This window comes from Paroedura picta, chromosome 2 (assembly GCF_049243985.1).
Source record: "Paroedura picta isolate Pp20150507F chromosome 2, Ppicta_v3.0, whole genome shotgun sequence".
In the NCBI taxonomy this organism is placed as follows: Eukaryota; Metazoa; Chordata; class Lepidosauria; order Squamata; family Gekkonidae; genus Paroedura; species Paroedura picta.
Window position 1 is genome coordinate 103,377,320 of NC_135370.1, and position 21,355 is coordinate 103,398,674.

Genomic DNA, 21,355 nt, shown 5'->3' on the forward strand with positions numbered 1-21,355 from the left:
TGGCTTAACCCGTTCCATTTCTGTCTCATACGTTAATAACAGTTTATATATTTGTCCCTGAGGCTTATCTTGAATTACCAAATTTTCAAATTCTGGTATTGAAGCCCCTGGATTTAACGGTTGCTGAAACTCTGCTTTGAATCTAGATAGTAATTGGTTATATTCTAACCATTGAATTTCTACTCCTTCTTTCTTTATTGTTTGCATATCCTTAAACTTGCAGGTTTTGGATATTAAGTCTTTGTACTGAAGACAAGTCAGTCTTTTCTGTTGAGCTTTGCCAAAGTATGCTTCAATTGGTGATTTCAATATTGATGGTGCTAGAGATAGTCTTTTCTTGTACCTTGACCATAGATTCAAAAGTCCACTGATCCAAGTACTTGATATAGCCTCTTATTTTTATTTTCCTGCTGGCCATAATCTTTCATGGAAGCTGTTACCTATGGTTTTTGTTTCAAACACCAATTCTCTTGATTGCGGTATAAAAGGCCTCTTTTGTGTTGTTTGGGGCATATAGGTTCACCAAAACAAAATTTTGGCCATCCGGGAGTTTGATCTTTAAGATAGAGAAATGTCCGTCTGGATCCTTAGATATAGTCTTCACATTTTTATTGGAGTTTATATTATAGGTCACCACCCCTCTTTTCTTTTCCTTGGCTGATACAATATATTCCTTTCCTAGACTTTTGTTTTTCAATAGGTTTTGATGTCTTTGTGCAATGTGGGTTTCTTGTAGACATATGTTTTAACTGTTGTTTTTAATGTTTTATAGTTATTTTAAGCTCTGGTTTCAACTTATTTTAATCATGTATTTTTGTGTTGGTGTTAATGGCTTTTAAGATGAGATTGTAATTTGTCTTTTTAATTTGTTAGCTGCCTTGGTGGGTAACAAATATTATTAGTCTGTTTTTTATTGTTTTGCATACATAATTAGTTATTTTGTACCAAATGATCTATCCTGAAGAATCCATATAGATTTCTGTTAATGAAAGTTGTAATATGTATTGAGAATATTCTCAAAACACTGTGGAGGAGGCTTTCATCCCAATGGAGTATCTTTGTTTCTCATGGTCTGTCTTCTGTGGATTCTGTGTATTGATTTCATTTTTGTAACAACTGGGATACTGATAAATTATCACCTAGGATTTGACTGCCATCAATTTTATAAAATATTCCATGAATGCAAGAATGTCCTGGTCCAAGTGGGAGTGGCATGCCAAGCTCAGGGTGGGGGTTGCAGTCCTCTCCAGGCACAACTAGAGGGAGGCCTTTGAAGGGGGTCCTTGAAGCCAGTGTCATGCTGCATCCAGCAAAATAGCACTACTTTTATTTTAAAAATGCAGTTCTGGCTAAGGGCAGAGAAGTCTGATTATAGCATCGCAAAACACAAATTTACTGCACAGAGGACACAAAGCCACACTACCTCCTGTTTTTTGATCTCCAGTGACTATGATGTTTCCCACTTCTAAATGTCAGCCTTTCACTCACCTCATATTCTTGTCTTGCCCAAATTTCTATTCCTTAGGAGTCAACTGATGCACTGGAAGTCAGGGCTACACATCATTTCCCCCCTTTATTAACTTACTATTAAATAAGCCCGCTGCAGTCTGAATGCAGCGGGCGCTAGGAGGGCTCGCGAGTCTGGTGGGTCATGCTGGGGCAGGGGAGCTCGGCCTGGGGGCACCCATCCCACAGTGTGGCCTACCTGTTCATCGGAGCGGGAAGCGAGGCTGCAGTCTAGGGTCCGGGTCCGTGGCTGCGTGTGTAGGTGGCAAGGCGAGCAGCGGTGGCGTTGGCCGTGACAGCGCAAGTGTGTCCAGCGGGTCGGAGGCTGGTCGGGCCGTGTGCGTGCGGTGCAGTGGCCAACGCCACAGGCGTGTGGGCCGGGGCCAGCTGTCGTGGAGGCGGAGGCGGAGGCAGAGGCGGCAGCAGGGCCGCGGCGGCTGGCCCTGCTTGGGCATTCCGTGCGGCAGCAACTGGCCGGGTGGAATGCGACAGAGGAAATGGTGGCGGTCGGCCGCATGCAGGCAAGCTGGAAGGGGGGCGGATTGGGAGGCGCTTTGCGCCTCCTAATTAGTCAGTCCAGCGGCAAGGGACCAATTGCGAGCCGTGCTGTGCTTCGCGCCTGCCGATTGGGCCCTCCGATTGTCAGTCTGGGGGAAGGGGCCTATCAACACCCTTCCTCATCACGGGCAGGGCCCGCCCTTGGGGCCCTTACCAAATTATTTAATCTGCTCCACTAGGAGTGGATTAAAGACAAATCATTGTCACATGGCTTCAACTTCCAATCACCTTCCAGTGCCATCTTTTTCCATATGTGTGCCCCTCCCCTTCCCAGTCTCAAATATTTTTTTCTAATAAAAATCCCAGTATTACTTGGGAGGGAAGCGGCCCAGCCATGGTAGGCAGGGGGGAAGCTCCTTGGGCAGCTATCATGTGGGTGCACTCTTCCTCCAATGCCCCCCTCCCAGTCCAAAATATTATTTTCTAGTAAACCCCCAAGTATTGCCTGGGAGGGAAAGGACCCAGCCATTGTGGGGAGGGGGGGAGCCTTTTGAAGTTGGATGCCCATGCCCTAAGGAAGAAGCTGGAGCCTGGGCAGCGGCAGCCACATCACTAAATGGGAGGATGGTGGAGAAGCTGGGTGCAGCATGTTGGGATGGGGGTCTCTGCTGCCAGACATGCTGCCTGCACCAGATCTGGCTACTGCTTTGGTGGAAAGGAGGGCAGCAGCCACTGCTCTTCTGCTTTCTTGGCACCCAGACCAAAACCCAGGAGAGGCACTAGTGAGACAGTGAGCAAGAGGAAGGCCTCCCTGTTCTCGAACACATGGTGATGAGGTTGGCCTTGGATGGAGGCTCCAGGGGAAATGAAGTGGCAGCGCGGACACCTCCAGGTTGTTTTCTAGGCATGATCACCATGTGGATATTGAAAAAATGCTTTCAGCAGCTGAAGAAGAATTTTTAGTTTATTTTTAAAAAGATATTATTCTGTAATGCTAAAATACCTTCTAAAATTACATTATTATGACAACACATTTAAATACTTTAAAAATGCTTCTTGAGATTCTGCTGTGGCAGAAGCCAACAGATGTGTAGGAAGATGAGTAGGTGACCTGAGCTAGCTTCTCCACTAATTACCAGCCTATGGGCCATCTCCCCCCACCACTATAATCTAGCCTTTCTCTTTTCCCTTCCTTGCACTCAGCTCAGCTAGTGGTAGTTAGGGAATTACAGAAAGATAAAACAGCCTTTCCCTCTCTTAATTTCTCTCCCTCTTTTCCACACTTTTCTCATTCATTTCTGTCTCCTTTCACCTAATTTTTCCATGCCCCCCTATTTTAAATTCTTGGTCTCAAGACCTGCTCATTCCTATCCTGCTTGGTGACAGAATGTACTTAAACGTTCGTATTAGAAGACATGGCTTGCTGGGCACTGGTTCTGCTGCATTTCCAGCCTCCTTTGCTTGAACTGCGATTCTGTGTTTGACATCAGTCCTGTTGATCTGACATTGCCAAAATGGCACTAGGGCTTTCTGGACACCCTGTGATTGCACTGTGCTGTTTGGCTTGCAAAAAACCCAGCTCTGGACACATGGAACCCTGCCAGCTACCACTGTCTCTCATCTAGTGTTTCTAGGGAAGGTGGTAGAATGGGCCACGGTAGACCAGCTCCTAGTATTCTTGGAGGAAACTTCGGCCCTTGACCCATATTAGTCTGGCTTACGTCCTGACCATGGGGTGGAAACCGCGCTGGTCGCCTTGCTGTTAGATCTGTCGGCCATATTTGATGTGGTCGACCACAAAGTATTGGTTCACCGCTTCACCAGGACTGAGATCAGGGAGGCTGCGCTGCAACAGCTGGTCTCCTTTCTCCGGAACCGGACACAGAGGGTTGCAGTGGGGTACGAGTTATCGGATCCCTGCGAACTCCCTTGTGGAGTTCCGCAGGGGGCAGTACTCTCCCCCATGCTTTTTAACATCTATATGCACCCTCTGGCCTAGCTGGTCCGGGGTTATAGGCTGGGGTGTCACCAATATGCGGATGACACCCAGCTCTATCTCCTAATGGACAGCCAGACAGATTTCCCCCACCCCAGATACATTCACCAGTTGTTTGGAAGCAGTGGCTAGATAGCTCAGGCAGAGTCGCCTGAAACTAAACCCCTCCAAGATGGAGATCCTGTGGCTGGGAAGAAGGGGACAGGATCAGGAAGCGTGCCTCCCATGCTTGGATGATGTACAATTAACATCTGTACCAGTGGCCAGGAATTTGGGAGTGACCTTTGATACCTCCCTTTCTATGGAGGCTCAGGTCACAAAAGTAGCCCGGACAGCTTTTTTCCATCTTCGCCAGGCCCGGCTACTAGCGCCCTACCTGTCCTCGGAACACCTGGCCACTGTGATCCATGTAATGTCATTTCCAGACTAGACTACAGTAACTCATTTTACACAGGCCTACCCTTAGCTTTGATCCAGAAGTTACAGCTGGTACAAAATGCGGCTGCTGGGGTCCTCACTAGGACATCTTGGAGGGCCCATATCCAGCTGGTACGTCATCTGCATTGGTTTCCGGGTCAAGTTTAAGGCCATACGCGGCCTGGGTCCTGCTTACTTGTGGGACCACTTGGTTGATTTTCCCCCCTGCAGGGCTCTTCACTCTGCGGGTGTGAATCTACTGGTTGTCCCTGGTCCCCAGGATGTTTGCCTGGCCTCGAGCCGGGCCAGGGACTTTTCAGTCCTTGCCACAACCTGATGGAATGAGCTCCCAGAAGAGTTGAGGGCCCTGCTGGAATTATCAGCTTTCCGCAGGGCCTGCAAGACAGAGCTCTTCTGTCAGGCATATGGTTGAGGCCAGGGCAGAACCCAGGTTCCATCCCTGGAATCGCCAAGATCCTTCAGTCTGGCTCCCTCTCTCATGGAATTGATGGTTATGGCCTCTGACTGAATAAGGAGGGTTGGGCAGGTTAGAATACCATCATTGTTGTTCTGTAAATGCATGGGAATTATGGGGTTTTATTGTGATTTTAATGTTTTATTGTGAACCACCATGAGACCTTTCAGGGAACGGCAGTATACAAGCCTAAAAATAAACAAACAAACAAACAAACAAACAAATAGCCCATCTTCCATTTCTTCTACAGAGATTCTCTGGTTTGACTTAAATCCTATGAAAACAATGGACGATGGGGGCACCAGCGGGGGGGGGGGGTTGTATGTTTATTAACATCCAGTCTGGTGATGCTTATGATCACTTTTTTGTGATGCTTTGGCTAGTGTTAAGTTAGTAGAAGTAAATACAAAGGCAGACTCCTAGCTCTCAAAAATACCGTTTGGGATCATCAGCTCTTGGACTTCAAAGTAAAGAACAGATGCCCTCCGAAGGTACTGCTCAGAACCAAGTGCTGTGATGGAATTTTAGTTTTGTTGTCAAGTCACAGCTAACTTATGGTGACCCTGTAGGGTTTTCAATGCAAAAGAAGTTCTAAGGTAGTTTGCCATTGCATGCCTCCATGTTGGCTTTGCTTAGCTTCTGAGATCTGATAAAGCCAGGCTATCCTACAGCTACCTAGGCCAGAACTCAGCTGAGAGTAATGTAACTGGCCCAGGGTTCCCCAGCAAACTTCCATGGCAAGAGTGGGGATTCAAACCTGAATTTCCCAGATCCTAGTCCAATACTATAAGCACTACACCACTCTGGCTCTCATGATGGAATAGCATGTTGGAATTTGATTTTATTTTTACTAGCAGATTAGATATATAAAGTTAAATTTAAAAATGTTTACTGTCTTTGAGCTGTAACTTGACAACATGCACACACACACACACAGGAAGGAGGAGGGGGTGTTAAAAATTATCCACCTCAGGTACCAGATAGGTTTGGTATGCCATTGCCTAGGGATAGAGTACTGTTGGTCTATGTCAACTGATAGCCTGACACTTGGTGGACTGAGAACCATGGGGCATTCATTCCTATCATTGCCATTGTACGGATACACACAGAGCATTTTTAGACAGAGACCGCCTGGCACTAGAAATCTCTATTATAGAAAGTTCTGGACAACTGAATCTTCAAATCTGCCATACCACTCCCCTGTCCCACAAACATTTCCTGCCTCCCTCTCATATAGGTGAGGTGCCAACTGTATTCCTCTCTGCCAACTGTATTCCTCTCTTACTCCAAAGAAGTAACACATATATGCTATTTTATGATTTGAATGTAAACAAATGGGTCTCATACAGCCGTACCTGGTTGTTCTTCAGGCAGCACTTAGTCAGTAATGCTGTTCACTCCCCAGGCAGACAGGGTGGGGAGAAGGTTCAGAAAGCAGTTTCTGTCACTTTTAAAACATTTTCCTTGAAGGTAGGGTTGGATGAACTAGGAAATTTGTTTCCTTGTCTCAAGATTTAGGGCATGTCCATTATCCTAAATGATCCCTTAGGATGTTTTTGATTGTAGACTTAAAATCTAATTGCACTATGTTGCACTTTCACTAAATTTAGATCATTATAAAAAGCTTCAAGTCAGAGCCACATTGGATCAGCTCTGGTTCCCTTGACCATCTTGCTGTGCCTGGTCTATTTGTGCTGCAAATGGAGCATATGCTCAGCTGGGGAGGTGTACAGCATCTACACCGCTTCAAGAGAATTGTTGATGCACAATTCTCCCACACATTCTTGTTTCTGCCAAAAGATGGAAGATTCCTTATGTTCCAACTTTAGCTCTAACAGTCATAGTAGAGAAAATCACCACGGTGAACATGCTCTTAGTTATTCTTCATTAGCTTGCAATTGGATTCACTGTTTTGTGGGTGATCACCTGGAAGCTGGTTATAGTTCTATTTCTTTGTTTCTCAACAGTTATTTCTGCTTGGAGATTAGCCAGTATTTCAGAATTAATTCAATTTCCTTGCCTTCCATAACCTAGAGGTTAATAAAGGTAACAAGCTAGCTGTGGTGAAAATTAATTCCTGTGGAGGAAACACCTGAACTTCAACAAGGCACTAACTGCTAGATTACCAATTCTTGTAGCAGTGAACAGAATGCCATGTAGATCTGCATTCCTTGATGCTGAACTCATTTGTGTTCAGTTATATTTACTGCTCTATCTATTTCTGGTTTTGCAGCTGTTTGATTTTTTTTCTCCTTCTAGAGAGGTCACATTTGATAATATTTCCTTTTTTCAGGCCTCCCTTAAACCCTGTTCTGAGTTTGACCTTTGACAGAGTGGCTACAACTGAAAAAGATGGCATCACAGTAATTTATAGGACGCTTTTGGATCCTGCTGTTGATCTACTGCCTGGATGTGACAAGTAAGTTTTTTTCTGAAGCTCTAAGCCAGTAGTTTTCATTCCACAGCTCATGCATGTTCACAATTTTATCAAACAAAAGAGATACATGGCTCAAGTATACCCCATGAACTATCCCAAACATACACATATATTATTAAATATATTAGGATAACATTTTAACTTGCCAGAGTACATAAATGATCTCAGAGTGGGAGCCAGCTTGGTGCAATGACTAAGACTGGGAGCCTCTAATCTGGAGGACCAGGTTTGATTCCCCATTCCTCCTCCACAGGCAGCCAGCTTGGTGACCTTGGGCCAGTCACAGTTCTTAGAACTCTCTCAGCCCCATCTACCTCCAAAGTGTGCCTGCTGTGGGGAGAGGAAGGGTAGTCGATTGTAAGCTGCTTTGAGACTCCTTAGGTAATAAAAAGTGGGGTACAAAAAAACAGCTCCTCTTACCACCAGTGTAATTTAACTAGTCCTTGTATTTTTAGAGTATTGGGAAGGTCTTCTTGCTTCCTCTTCAGCATGAGGCACAGTAGTTCTGGTAAGATTGTGCTATTGATAATACCACGTAGAAGAAAATAAACTGGTCAGAGAGGAAGAAGAAGAAGAAGAAGAAGAAGAAGAAGAAGAAGAAGAAGAAGAAGAAGAAGAAGAAGAAGAAGAAGAAGAAGAAGAAGAAGAAGAAGAAGCAGCAGCAGCAGCAGCAGCAGCAGCAGCAGCAGCAGCAGCAGCTCTTTTTCTTCTTTTTCTTCTATGCCACTTTTCTCTACCGGAAGGAGGCTCAAGCTTACAGTCACTTTCCCTTTCCTCTCCCCACAACAGACATTCTGTGAGGTGGGTGAGTCTGTGAGTCCTGATATTATTGCTTGATCAGAACAGTTTTATCAGTGCCGTGATGAGCCCAAGGTCACCCAGCTGGCTTCATGTGGGGGAGGGCAGAATCGAACCTGGCATGCCAGATTAAAAGTCCACATTCCTAACCACTACACCAAACCATCCCCGCCCTATTGTGACCATCCTATTCTTTTCCTGGGTGGCTTCCACATTTGGGGCGGTTTCATCTCTGAACAGTTTGCTTTCCTTCTGGCAGATGCCTTAGTGCTGGGATGCGAGTTCAGAAACTAGAGACAAGGGGTGTGTGTGTGTGTGGGGGGGGAGGGTCCTGAGAAGGACTGCCCTTTATTTCCATCTGTGTCTGATGGTCTGCAGCTCAGGGATTATCACAGTGTATCTATCTTCCAATCTGCTGGGTATTTTGAGGTGAAAGTCACCTACCAGTTCCATCCTTACTGAGCAATAGACTCCTATGGATCATGGAATGAGTGCCACATTGGGGAACAGTTTCCAGAAAAGCCACATGTGGCTCACAAGCCACTAAATGACTCTAAACAGAAATGGGAGGAAGATTAAAATGCTTGGGCATTTTGCAACTGTTGCTATAAGGAAAGGGTTACAGCTTGTAACATATATCTGCACAGGATCATCCTTATCCATTGTTGTTCCTCAATATATTTCTGAAACAGCCTAGAGGGTGGGACGTATCCAGCTGTCCAAGTTGGAATAGGGCCAATCAGAGTGCAGCCAGCTTTGCCCTAATTGGTCCTGCCCCTGCAGTTCCCACTCTCCAGCTCTGGACTCTAGCCTCTGCTCTCAGACACCTCAGTGCCTGGGGCCAGCAGCAGGTAAAGGGAGAGGGCCCTGGGCAAAGGGTTGTGGTGGAGGGCTTGCTAACAAGGCCTGCTTGGCCTGCTAGGCTGTGCCTGCTGATGAGGGCTTCCCGGCCTGCTGACTGCCTGCTAAGGAGATCTGTCTCTGCCCTGCTAAAGCTGCCCAGCCCCCGCCCGCCCTACTATATCTGGCTGCAAACTGCTGCCCAAAGCCACCTTAAGCTGCCTGGCCAGGAGCCAGGGGAGGGGACCCTTTCGGGGCCTGTTCTTAGGAACGGGCTTTGAAGCTAGTTCCTTAATAAAGGAACACAATAAAGGAACACAATACAATACAATTACTTAATAAAGGAACACAATACAATTCCAGCTTCCATTAAAGTATCTGTGATGTAACATGTAGCTAAATAGTTATAAAAAGTCATACATTACTGTTGCAGCAACATAATTCTTAATTCTGTCATTCAGTAGAAAAATTAATGTTGCTGCATGATAGTGTAATGAAATTAGGCTAAACACCAGTTGCAGTTTATAAAACGTTAATATATAGAAGAAGGAGAAAAGGAAGATTGGTTCTTATATGCCACTATTCGCTACCCAAAGGAGTCTCAAAGAAGCTTACAGTTGCCTTCCCTTTCCTCTCCCCACAACAGACACCCTGTGAGGTGTGTGAGGCTGAGAGAGCCCTGATATTACTGCTCCATCAGAACAACTTTATCAGTGCTGTGGTGAGCCCAAGGTCACCCAGCTGGTTGCATGTGGGGGAGCACGGAATCAAACCTGGCTCACCAGATTAGAAGTCTGCACTCCTAACCAGTACACCTAGCTGGGCTCCAAAGAGTTATTCCAGGCATACTCATTGGAATTGCTTTCCATTGTAATACAGGCTTCTCCACGTAGTGAAAACTTCCTGCAGTTTTAAAGTGGCTTAGCGTACAGCCTGTGCAGGTGATTTTATAGAAAGATACAAATAAAACCCCTTGGGCACACAGAGCTGGTAGCTCCCCACCCCCTTTTCTGCCTTCTATCACTGTTCCCCCCCCCCCCCAGTATATCTTTTTGTTGAAGTCTGTGTTCTGTCCACCTTGGATTCATGAGTAACTCCACAGGATAACCAGGACCAATGTTTACATGTTGTGACAAATATCTCCTATAAACAAGTTTTAAGTGGATTTGGAATCTTTTATTGGACTAACGTTGACAGAAATAACATGCTGAAAGAAGGGAAAAGAAGCCAGCTTTCTGTTGATATAACCCTTCTTCAAGATAATTTGATAACCTAAACCATGGCAAGCATTGGTTACATGTATTTATTTAGTCACTTTATATGCCACCTCTCCAGAGACCTTATGGAGGAAGCTCTCAAAGCAAAACAACAACTTCATAAAAACAGTATGAAAACGATCAATAATAAACAGCCAGAAAAACAAGTCAGGTCATAAGACAACAGCTTGAGAAGGATATATAAAGCAATTTGTGGGCTAGAAGCAGACCATAAAGACCTTTCAAAGAAGGAAACCTCAGTTAAAACTCTGGGTAAAAAAGAAAGGTTTTGGCTTGAAACCTAAAGGAATGTTACAGAAGACATTCTAAATGACCAGAGCAAGACTACTTTAAAAGTCTTGCTCTGGTCAACCCCTGCCTCAACTATTCAGGCAAGGGTACAGAGAACCGGTCTTATGCAGAGGCTCTTAACTGACTGGCTGGGCACTAGGAGACGAGGCAGATACACTGGCCACAAACCACTGATAAGAACTAGCATTGTATCTAATACCCAACAATAGCCCGGGCACTGTATTTTGGAACAATGGAAGTTTCTGGTTGGTTTACAAATATTGTGAAGGCAGAATGGCTGTAACTAGCATACAAAACTTATAAAAAGCCACAAAGGGGTCTTCATGTAGTCTGGAATTCAGCAGCAGGCAGTGAGCTATTCTGTCAGGGAAAAGCAAACCCTCTCCCAGTCAGACTAATTCCCCATTCCATGAGTGGCTTTGTCATTGACCAACAACATTTCACTGCTCTCTGAGCTGTAGTGTTATGCTGGTGGGACAAAGAAGCCACAAAAGTGAGCTCTAGTATGTGAAAAAGATATGCCACAAACGTGTTAGTCTTTAAGGTACCACATGACTCCAGTACATCTGCTGCATTAGGGAAAAAAACATTTTTATGGCTATTTTTCAGTGTGAGAGTAAAATTTTGAAACTTATTTCATATGAAGGAAGGGTACAGTACAGGAAGAGATTACAAGGGAATGGCAGGGGAGTACAGTGAGAGAGTGCTGATGGTAACACAGAAATGCAGATAGTTCAATATCATTTGCTAGGGCTCCAGACTTTTTCTAAAATACTGAATTTCTATGCTTCCATAAACTTATAATCCTAGCCTTCTAAAGGATGTGGGCTCTGAAATAAAGTTAATTACAATAGAGGGGTAGAGCAAATGACAAGTTGTTGCAGGAAATGTTTACATGTAGAGGTGTACAACCAATCACATACACACCTCTGTGTGGTTTACAGAAAGATGCCCATTGTTCCGGCATGGAATTTCTGCGAGTTTCCTAAGTTTTAATTCCTTGCAGTGATTGCTCACTGAAATCACCATCATATAACAGTGACAAAATTATTCCAGCACTAGGGACCAAGCCCATTGCATTCAGGAAAACAACAGGTGCTAGATTAGGGGGGTGGAGTGGAAGAACTCTGCGGATGTACTCCCCCTCTCCCCAGGACCTGGAAAGCCTGCAGGCAGCTGTTATGGAACTCACTGGCCTGGGCAGCTCTCACACAGCAGGGATCTGCAGCCTCTGAGCCTCAGAGGGTAATGGAAGGAGGAGGGGGTGGTCAGGGGTGGGGGACAGAAGGTGATTGGCTGGCCACTGGACATACAGATGAGCCAGTTGGAGGAGGAGGAGGCGCTCAGGGGCGGGACAGCCACCTTGAGTAGGTGTTAAGCACTGAGTGGCACTTAAGCTATGAGGCATACTACTACTCCAAGGCCTTACCAGAAATATATTATGCGGAACAGATATAATTTTGCAAGTCAAAGCTCATTTCATCAGATGCTAATCTTAAACTGATACTAGTCTAATTTTCTATTCTGCTACTACAGATTAACATGACAACACATCTGGAACTTTCAAATCTAATCTCCAAGTCCAATGAACAATGTAAACCAATAAAACAAACAAGAACCAGAAAACCGTGAAACCAGTCCAACACCAACGAAAGTCTAGTGATAACATTTCAGTTTTCCTCACTGGCCTGCTTGAATAAATACATGTTCCAGTTACTTCTGGAAGACCTGATATGAGAGTCTTTTAAAAAAAGCTCTGGAAGCCTTAGGTGACAATGGAGAAGGCCTTTGTACCAGTCTATGCCAGACATTAGTGGCTATGTGTGTTCATAACAGATAAGCGGCTCCCCCAAGCAAGTACTTTAGATTCAAGAAAATAAGGGTTTTGAAGGACATTTAATGTTCCCTATAGAATTCCGTGGAAGCCTCTGTTAGCTGAACCTGCTCATATCTGCATAGTTAACCTAATATATAGATGGAACCAAGGAACAGACATAGGACAGATAAGAAATAACATTCTTTCACTTTACTTTAGTTCTGCAAACATTAGAAAAACTATTGTTATCATCTAAGTCCAAGAGAGACACAATATTCTAACTCCAAGCTTCTAAAGTTTGGGTGTTGGTAACATCCTGATATGACTGCAAGGAGCTATAAAATTTTACAGTACTGTACTGTACTTCGCAAAGTAAATGAACTCTCCTAAAGTCTAGGGGAGTTATTTTATTCTAAGTAATTGTTTTGGTAGAGAATCCTTCAGTAGATTGTTGCTTTGTTGTGGGGAGAGGAATGGGAAGGCGACTGTAAGCCGCTTTGAGCCTCCTTCGGGTAGGGAAAAGTGGCATATAAGAACCAACACTTCTTCTTCTTCTTCTTCTTCTTCTTCTTCTTCTTCTTCTTCTTCTTCTTCTAGGTATTAAATTTCCTTGTTAGGTGCGAAGTCGTGTCCGACCTATCACGACCCCATGGACAATGATCCTCCAGGCCTTCCTGTCCTCTACCATTCCCCGGAGTCAAGTTTGCACCTACTCTTCAGTGACTCCATCCAGCCACCTCATTCTCTGTCGTCCCCTTCTTCTTTTGCCCTCGATCGCTCCCAGCATTAGGCTCTTCTCCAGGGAGTCCTTACTTCTCATGAGGTGGCCAAAGTATTTGAGTTTCATCTTCAGGATCTGGCCTTCTAAGGAGCAGTCAGGGCTGATCTCCTCTAGGGCTGACCGGTTTGTTTGCCTTGCAGTCCAAGGGACTCGCAAGAGTCTTCTCCAGCACCAGAGTTCAAAAGCCTCAATTCTTTGACGCTCGGCCTTCCTTATGGTCCAACTTTCGCAGCCATACATTGCAACTGGGAATACCATAGCCTTGACTAAACACACTTTTGTTGGCAGGGTGATGTCTCTGCTTTTTAGGATGCTGTCTAGATTTGCCATAGCTTTCCTCCCCAGGAGCAAGTGTCTCTTAATTTCTTTGCTGCATTCCCCATCTGCAGTGATCTTGGAGCCCAGGAAAATAAAATCTGTCACTATCTCCATTTCTTCCCCATCTATTTGCCAGGAAATCCATTAGATTTCCTAGTTTAGTATAATTATTACAAGTACTAGGAGCAAAGCCCGTTGTATCCAAGAATGCAACGGGCGCTAGAGCCTGGCAGTGGGAAGAGGAAGGGGAGGAGTTGTCCAGTCTGTAAGGGCATGGGGTTGAATGTGTGTGTTGTGTGGGAGGTTGTGGTGGCGTGGTGACAAATGAGGGCATGGGTGTGGAGAGATGGGTGTCAAGAACCTGTGGTTTGGAATGTTCGTTGAGTGTGGGAGAAGACTGACCTTTGGGAATTGTGGCATAGTTGTTACAGATGAGCTTTCCAGAGCCATGTCTTCAGATATGTGAAGGGAAAATCAGACTGGAGACTCTTCTTAGGGGAAGATTACATGGCAACCAATTCCCCCCAGTTCTGCATCATTTCCCTTCTTGTGAGAATTAGGCTACAGACACCGAAATGCCCCTCTGCCCTAATGCACACGAGGTAGTCATAGTACACAGGTGTCTACCCTGTTCCTTCTCCATTTTTTCACTGTTGATAAAATGTTATGTGCCCACATGCTTCTTTCATAGTTGCTCCTTAGAAGAATGGATTTTTGTACCCTGTTGTTTACTACCTAAAGGAATCTCAAAGCAGTTTACAAACACCTTTTCCATTCGTCTCCCCACAATAGTCAACCTGTGAGGTATGTGGGGCTGTGAGAGGTCTGAGAGAACTGTGAATGGGCTGCAGTGACCCAGAAGGCCTCAGGTGTCTCAAAGCATTTTCCAATCATCTTCCTTTCCTCTCCCTCTTACTATTTACAGTTTCAGGCTGTAAGTATTTATTTAGATCTTCCTGCACTTTCCAGACTCACAGGACTGATGCTGGTCTGCCTGTCTGCGCCCCAGAATACAAACAGTTGCTGGTAAGGGCTGGCCATAGCCCCTAGCCCAGGAGGGACACACCTGTACCACTCCCTCCCAACTGCAGGCATTGAAGGCTGGACCCTGAGGCATTGTACGATTTTGAAGTCCCACCTCTAAACCTCCGGGAATATTTCCAACCCAGGGGTAGCTAACCTCCAGGTGGGGCCTAGAGAGCTCCTAGAATCACAGCTCACCTTCAGAGTATAAAGATCAGCTCCCCAGACAGAAAGGGCTACCTTGGACAGGGTTGTGGTAGAGAAGAAACATTTAAGGCCTCCCACACAGGTTGTTGTTGTTGAATTGAAAGACTTGAGGCCTACTGCACAGGGTTGTTGTGCAGATGAAACAGGAGACAAAAAAACAGTTTCATCTGCAGAATAACGCTGTGCAGTGTCCTCAAATCTGCAGAGAGTTGCAAAGAAGAAAGACACATGGCTTGGCTGTGTCTAACCCCTGGCCAGAGCAGTATTTTAAGTGAGAAGGGGCTTTTCTGTGGCCTCCCTGTCAGCCAACTGTTTGGCAGAAGAGGAAAGTCCCCCGCCCCTCAAAAGGAAGGCCCTCAGGCTCCCCTGCGTTGCTCTTGGAAAGGCTTCCTTCCCTCATTCAGGGCCTGTCAGAGGCTCCTTCGCAGCAGGCCTGAAGGGGGGGAAGAGGAGCACTCTGCAGCCTCCTGCCAGCTCTGTCAGGGCTCTGAGGCAATGTTACAGATGGACATGACAGTTAGGACAGCCTTGGGGCAAAAAGGGCTGGCACAGCCTGTCCAAGCCTCTGTTCTCATCCCCCTTGGCAGCCCTACTGACCTCCCTTTGGTGGTCAGGAGCAGACTAGCAGCCATTTCTCCAGATTGCCGCTGGCTGGCTGGAATTTTGGTCAGTCCTGGTGAGGAGCCAATCGGAAGGCGCTTCGCGCCTTCCAATTGGCCCCTCTGCTTGTCAGTCCAGGGGCATGGGACCAATTGTTGTCCTTCCTCATCATGGACTGAGCCCACCCCAACACCCCTTATTGTTTTATTATGAGGGGAAAGATATAAGCGTTAGATTTATAATAGGTATGGATATTATAGTTATAGGTATTTAATAGTCATTCACAGTGCAAATTTTTAGGGGAACTAAACTTTCTACATTTTTCTTTGTCTTAAACATTATAAATGTTAAAATTTAAAAAATGTGACGACTTCATATTAACAACTAATATTAAACTATTTCTCCATGAAAAATCACTTTTGATCCTGCTTATTTTCAGCTGGGAAATTTGTGTAGGAATTCCAGACAACTTACACTTCACAAACCACCTAGAAAACTATGGCTTGGAAACTGTGGCTCCAGACAGCCATTTTGTACAGTATAAGGTGAGTAGTAAAAGAACTATAAATTAAGAACTTCTACCTCAATCCAGATCTAGTGACATTTTGGGATGGAAGTGGGGAGGATTTTGCAATGTAGAATGTAACTGGAACCACTGTTTTATAATGATCTTGAACTGGGGGTGAGCAGTGTAGTGGTCAAGTCTGCAGGTGACAGAAAATTATTCAGGATGGTAAAAACCTCAAGTCAACTGGGTAGATCTCCAGGAAGATCTTGAACAATAGCACGACAAATGAAGTTCACTGTGGGTAAATGTAAGATGATGTAAGGAACAAAAAATCCCAACTTTAAGGGAATTCTTATGTAGTGTGAACTGGCTGAAATTTATGGGGAAAGGACCTTGAGGTTATGATGGATAGCTCAATGAAAATGTCAACTTTGTTTGTGACTGGTAAAGATTGCAAAATTAATGTTGCGGCTTATGCAAAAAGGGACTGAAAATAAAGCTGCCAGTAGTATAATGCCCTTGTGCAGGTGCATTTTCATTTGAAATATTGTGTGTAGTTTTGGTTGCTGTATGTCCAAAAAGACATTGTAGAGTGAGAAAATTTACAGAAGAGGATAACCAAGATGATTAAGTTGTTGGAGCACCTTTCCTGTAAGAAAAGGCTTTAAAAAGCGAGCATTTTAGAAAAAAGATGACTGCAGGATCATAGAATCATAGAGTTGGAAGGTACCTCCAGGATCATCTAGTCCAGCCCCTGCAGAATGCAAGAACTCACAACTACCTGCTCACCCACAGTAACCCCAATTTCATGCCCTAGTAATCCCTCCACCAAAAATCTCCAGAATCCAGCCTGGCCTGGAGGAAATTCACTTACCATCCCGCAGTGGCGGTTAACAATTCCCTGGATATACAAGGCCACAAGAAACAAACACTAGCACATCCCTTCCTGCCCACCTACTCACAATCTGTCTCATAAAATCAGCATTTCTGTCAGATGACTGTCTAGCCTCTGCTTAAAAATGTCCAAAGAAGGAGAACTCACCACCTCCCCGGGAAGCCTGTTCCACTGAGGAACCGTTCTAACTTCTAGATGTTTAGCCGAAAATTCTTTTGAATTCATTTCAATCCATTGTTTCTGGTCTGCCCCTCTGGGGCAACAGAAAACAACTCTGCTCCATCTTCTATATGACAGCCCTTCAAGCATTTGAAGATGGTTATATTACTTCTTTCCAGGCTAAACATACCAAGGTCTCTCAACCTTTCCTCATATAACTTGGTCTCCAAACCCCTCACCATCTTCGTAGCCCTTCTCTGGACATGCTCCAATTTCTCTACACCTTTCTTCAGTTGTGGTGCCCAAAACTGAATACGGTACTCCAAGTGAGATCTTAACAGAGTGGAGTAAAGTGGTAACATCACCTCGTGTGGTCTGGGCACTATACTTCTTTTAATACAGCCCTAAATCCCATTTGTCATTTTAGCTACTGAGTCACACTGCTCACTCATGTTCAGTGTCTGGTCGACTAACTCCTAGATCCTTTCACACATACTACGGCCAAGGCAAGTCTCACCTTTCCTACCTAAATGAAAAACCTTACATTTATCATTATTGAAATTCATTTTAGTCCAGTATTCCAGCCTGTCAAGAACATCCTGTATTCTAATTCTGTCTTTTGGTGTGTTTGCTACCCGTCCCAGTTTACTGTCATCTGCAAATTTAAAAGAGGTTTATAAAATGTAGGATCAGCCTAAAGCATCCAGGATAAGTAAATGTCCAACCGCTGCTTGAAGATTGTCAGTGAGGAGGAACTCATCTTTCTATTCTTTCTTTTTATCCTTTAGCTGGAGATTGGTGGAGCAGGTTGTCCTCTCAGCCAATACACGGCTGTAGGTTCCGCTGGATTTTTTGCCTTGTTTATAATATGTTTCTACTCTTGGAGATTGGAGGCAGTAGTTTAGGCCATAGGGATAGTCAGTCACTGGTTTTTAAGGTCTTCCTCAATCTGTTTAAGCCATGTTTTCTTTGACACCAGTCACTGGATCTTCCATTCAGTCAGTCATTTTGACTGGCGGAGTTTATGAGGCAGTCTGCTAGTGTTCATTCTGCAGACATGGCCAAACCATTGCAGTCTGCGCTTTTGGATTGTTTTTTTTCATTTGTGACTGGATGTCACATTTTGTCTGAATTGCCTTATTTCGATTATGATCACATAGAGAGACACCCAGAATCTGCCACAGGCATCGCATTTGGAAGGTCTCAAGTTTGTTTATGTCAGGTTTTAGTACAGTGCATGTTTCTGATCCATATTGGGGGAGCTCATCACCTCCTTAGACAGTCAATTCTACTGCTGAGCTACTCTGTCTGTGACATTTTTTTCCTGATATCTAGCTGATATTGTTCTTAGGGTTGGTCACTTTGACCGCCAAAGCAGCCATTCGCGCCTGAAGCATCCAGTGCCATGGTGTGGGGGGAGGGGCAGCACGTGCTCCAGCACACCAGTCAGCGCACGCACACAGGCACAGAGCTCTGTGCCTATGTCCATGCGCTGACTGGTGCACCGGTTCCTACGCTGCCCCTTCCCCCGTACCACTGTTCTGGCTGCTTTGAGTGCAAACAGCCGTCTCGGTGGCTGAAGCACTCTACCCTAATTGTTCTCCTCAAAGTTTAAACCCATTACAGTGTGTCCTAGCCTCTGCTGCCAACAGGAATCTTTCCCTGCCCTTCTCTGTGACAGCCTTACAAATATTTAAAGAAAGCAATCACGTTCTCCCTCAGCCTCCTCTTCTCCAGGCTGAGCATTTTCAAGTCTTTCAGTCTTTACTCATAGGGCTTGGTCCCACTTGGTCCCATTTTGCTGAAGAAGGGAAAGCAAGAGTCCAGAAGGGTAGAGGGAAATGTAAATTTGGGACTGTAGTGAACTTCTGATATATGCAGGCTTGACCAAGGTCCAATTCCCAAAGGTTCAGAGTATCCAAAGAGCAAATAATGTGAAGGAAGGAGCAAAATTAATATGACACAGCCATAATCAAAGACTTAAGCTGCTGTACACACATGTTTTTAGACCAAATCAAAAAGGCATTTGGAGAACAATCTCTGGCTCTATCTGTATGGCAAAAGGCCTGGAAATAAGAAAGATGAGAGAGAACACAGTTATGCTACCTGAAATGCCAAAGTTATGAAACTGTTTACAGATGAATGAGGAAAAGGCACTGAGCTGAGCTTTTGGTGGATAATTCAAATCTTCCAAAAGATGTGAGAGTTTTATGTACAGCAGTGGTCCCCAACCTTTTTTCGGCTGGGGACCGGCAGGGCAACGGCCACTCCCGCGATGCGCGGCCCGGTCCTGATTCCCTCTCCCCCCCCTCCCGCAGTAAGAAGCTTCCCGGGCCATAAGCTTGCAGCCTGGGAAGTTTTTTACTGCGGGGGGGCGGGGAGAGGGAACTGCGGCCTGGCGCCCTGGCCTTCGCGGCCAGGCACCGGGGCACGGACCGCAGGTTGGGAACCACTGATGTACAGGGTTCAATATCAACACCTCTCTTCCTCAAGTTTCCATAGCTGGCTAGCAGAGGGTAGTATACAATAAATGTGTGTCAGTGAGTGGACAAGAAAGCTAACTGTTGATATTAGGAAGGCTGGATAAGTTGCTGAAGTTATTGTGTGGATCTATGCAGCCCGAGTTTACAGATGATTTATACATTCCCACTGCCAATTTCTTTTTCTGACTCATGCAGAGGTCTGATTTTAATGAAACAATAATGAGATTAATGTTTCTTCCTGAGAAAGGTTGGACAGTTTATTTTGGTTGACAAGTAAAATGTTCTAAAAAATTGGTGCTTTTTATACTTAAGCTGAACTAACAGTCTGTTTCTCCTGATAAGAGAAATGGGTTTATCTGGGTAAGGCTCACAAAACAGTGTGCTCTGATCCTTTTACAATAGTCTGCACAACCATTGATAGAGAAACTAGTAGGGTTCTTATCGCTACACTTCTCCACTTGGGACACTCCTTGACTCAGATACTGAAAGTAAGGCTACCCTAGGAGTCTCCCTTAATACTCTTATCAATCCCTAACCAAATTCCTGCCTTAAATAGAATAATAGGATACCTCACCTTAAATCTATCAAATCACCATTTCTCTGTATGTCTGCCTGAGCTCTCACTGACCACTTGATTTGGTTCCTCATCTTCAAATCTCCCTCTCACAATCTTCCCCACTCTCTTCATCAGAAGATCCATAGCCTCTTATTGGATGGAAATTCTAGGAATTTACACACACCCCACAGGATCGTGGATTGGCTGTGACACTTGAGTTGCAGAACCAGAAACTATTTGTTACAGGGGGAAATGCAGTCAGGATGTGTTAAGAAGGCAAGGTTGTTTTGTTGCTAACTGCATACTGATTAACCACTTTCTTGATTAATGGTTTTATAGACAGGTACAGGGTGAAAATCTATTCCTTTCCTCAATAATTATCAGCTAAGGTACAACCCCATTTACTGTTCCTGGCTCTCTTGCCTTTGTTGTGGTAATAGGAAGAACTTGTTTAGTGGTTGATTCAAAGACAGGGGTACAAGAAGCTGGCCCTGACCTCAAAATGGAAGGAGAATAAGAAAGGCAAACCCAAATGGAGGATTAATGGCACCATTATTGACAAGAAGGGAGGAAAGAAAGGACACAAACATTTTAAAGAATATGAATGTTGAAATTACATTTATTTTGGGATAATATAGTTTATTTTTCCTAATCTGAAGATATGCTGAAAGCCCAATCAATCGAACATCTGCTCAGTTTACTGTGCAGTTTAATGTGCTATCCTAAAGACCAACTCGTTGAATTTAGATTTGAGGAAAGAAGGCCAAATACTAACAGTACTTTTTCTTTCCTAATGTTAAAGCTTATTGAGGTGTACAAGATGCTAAGAGGATTATGCACTAAAAAGCCAAAAGTCTTATATTCTGGATGCTCACACATTAAGATTGTCATCAGGTGTTGATAGTAATACTCAACCCCTGACTGTTATTTTTAATCTTTTATTGACCGGCAGAACCTTTCCAACAGAGTCAAATTTGTCACATGTAATCCACATTCATAATCTGGGGCTAGAGATAACCCTGACAATTATATCCTGTTGCTCTTTTAAAACTGTAGCAGTGACCTGAGATAGATTACTGACATTTTGTTATGGTAAATCAGCATTGAAGCAGTATTCTTATGGATGTAGTCTGTTTTTGTTCAATTGGTTTCTTAAGAAGAAAATGTAAATTTCAGAGCACAATTTTAACACTATTTTATTGGCGAAAATATGTTTAATGTTTAATAATATGATGTGTAGTTTATTCAGGTGTCATTAACGTGGTAGGTTCTATATTTCAAGTTGTGTGTACATATGTGTTACAGTCCCAAGCCTGGGTCCCCCTGAGTCACTACTCCTTGGGCAAGTGAGTAATGCTCAGTGCTGTGGGTCCTCAAGGTTATATGAACACACACACACAACCTTGTAAAATGTATAAAGAATCATTTATGAAACAAAATATCACTAGGTAACACAATCTCTGCAATCTAATAG

At 44.4% G+C, this 21,355-nt stretch overlaps 1 protein-coding gene across 4 annotated transcripts in view; it reads left to right on the forward strand.

The window, feature by feature from the left end:
- DCDC1 (doublecortin domain containing 1) overlaps nt 1-21,355 on the forward strand; it is a 396,547-nt gene that overhangs the window by 189,549 nt on the left and 185,643 nt on the right. For all 4 annotated transcript variants that reach the window (XM_077321955.1, XM_077321952.1, XM_077321953.1 and 1 more), the window contains 2 exons: nt 7,186-7,311; nt 15,720-15,825. In XM_077321955.1, the coding sequence (XP_077178070.1) occupies nt 7,186-7,311; nt 15,720-15,825 (232 nt within the window). The remainder of the gene's footprint in view (nt 1-7,185; nt 7,312-15,719; nt 15,826-21,355) is intronic.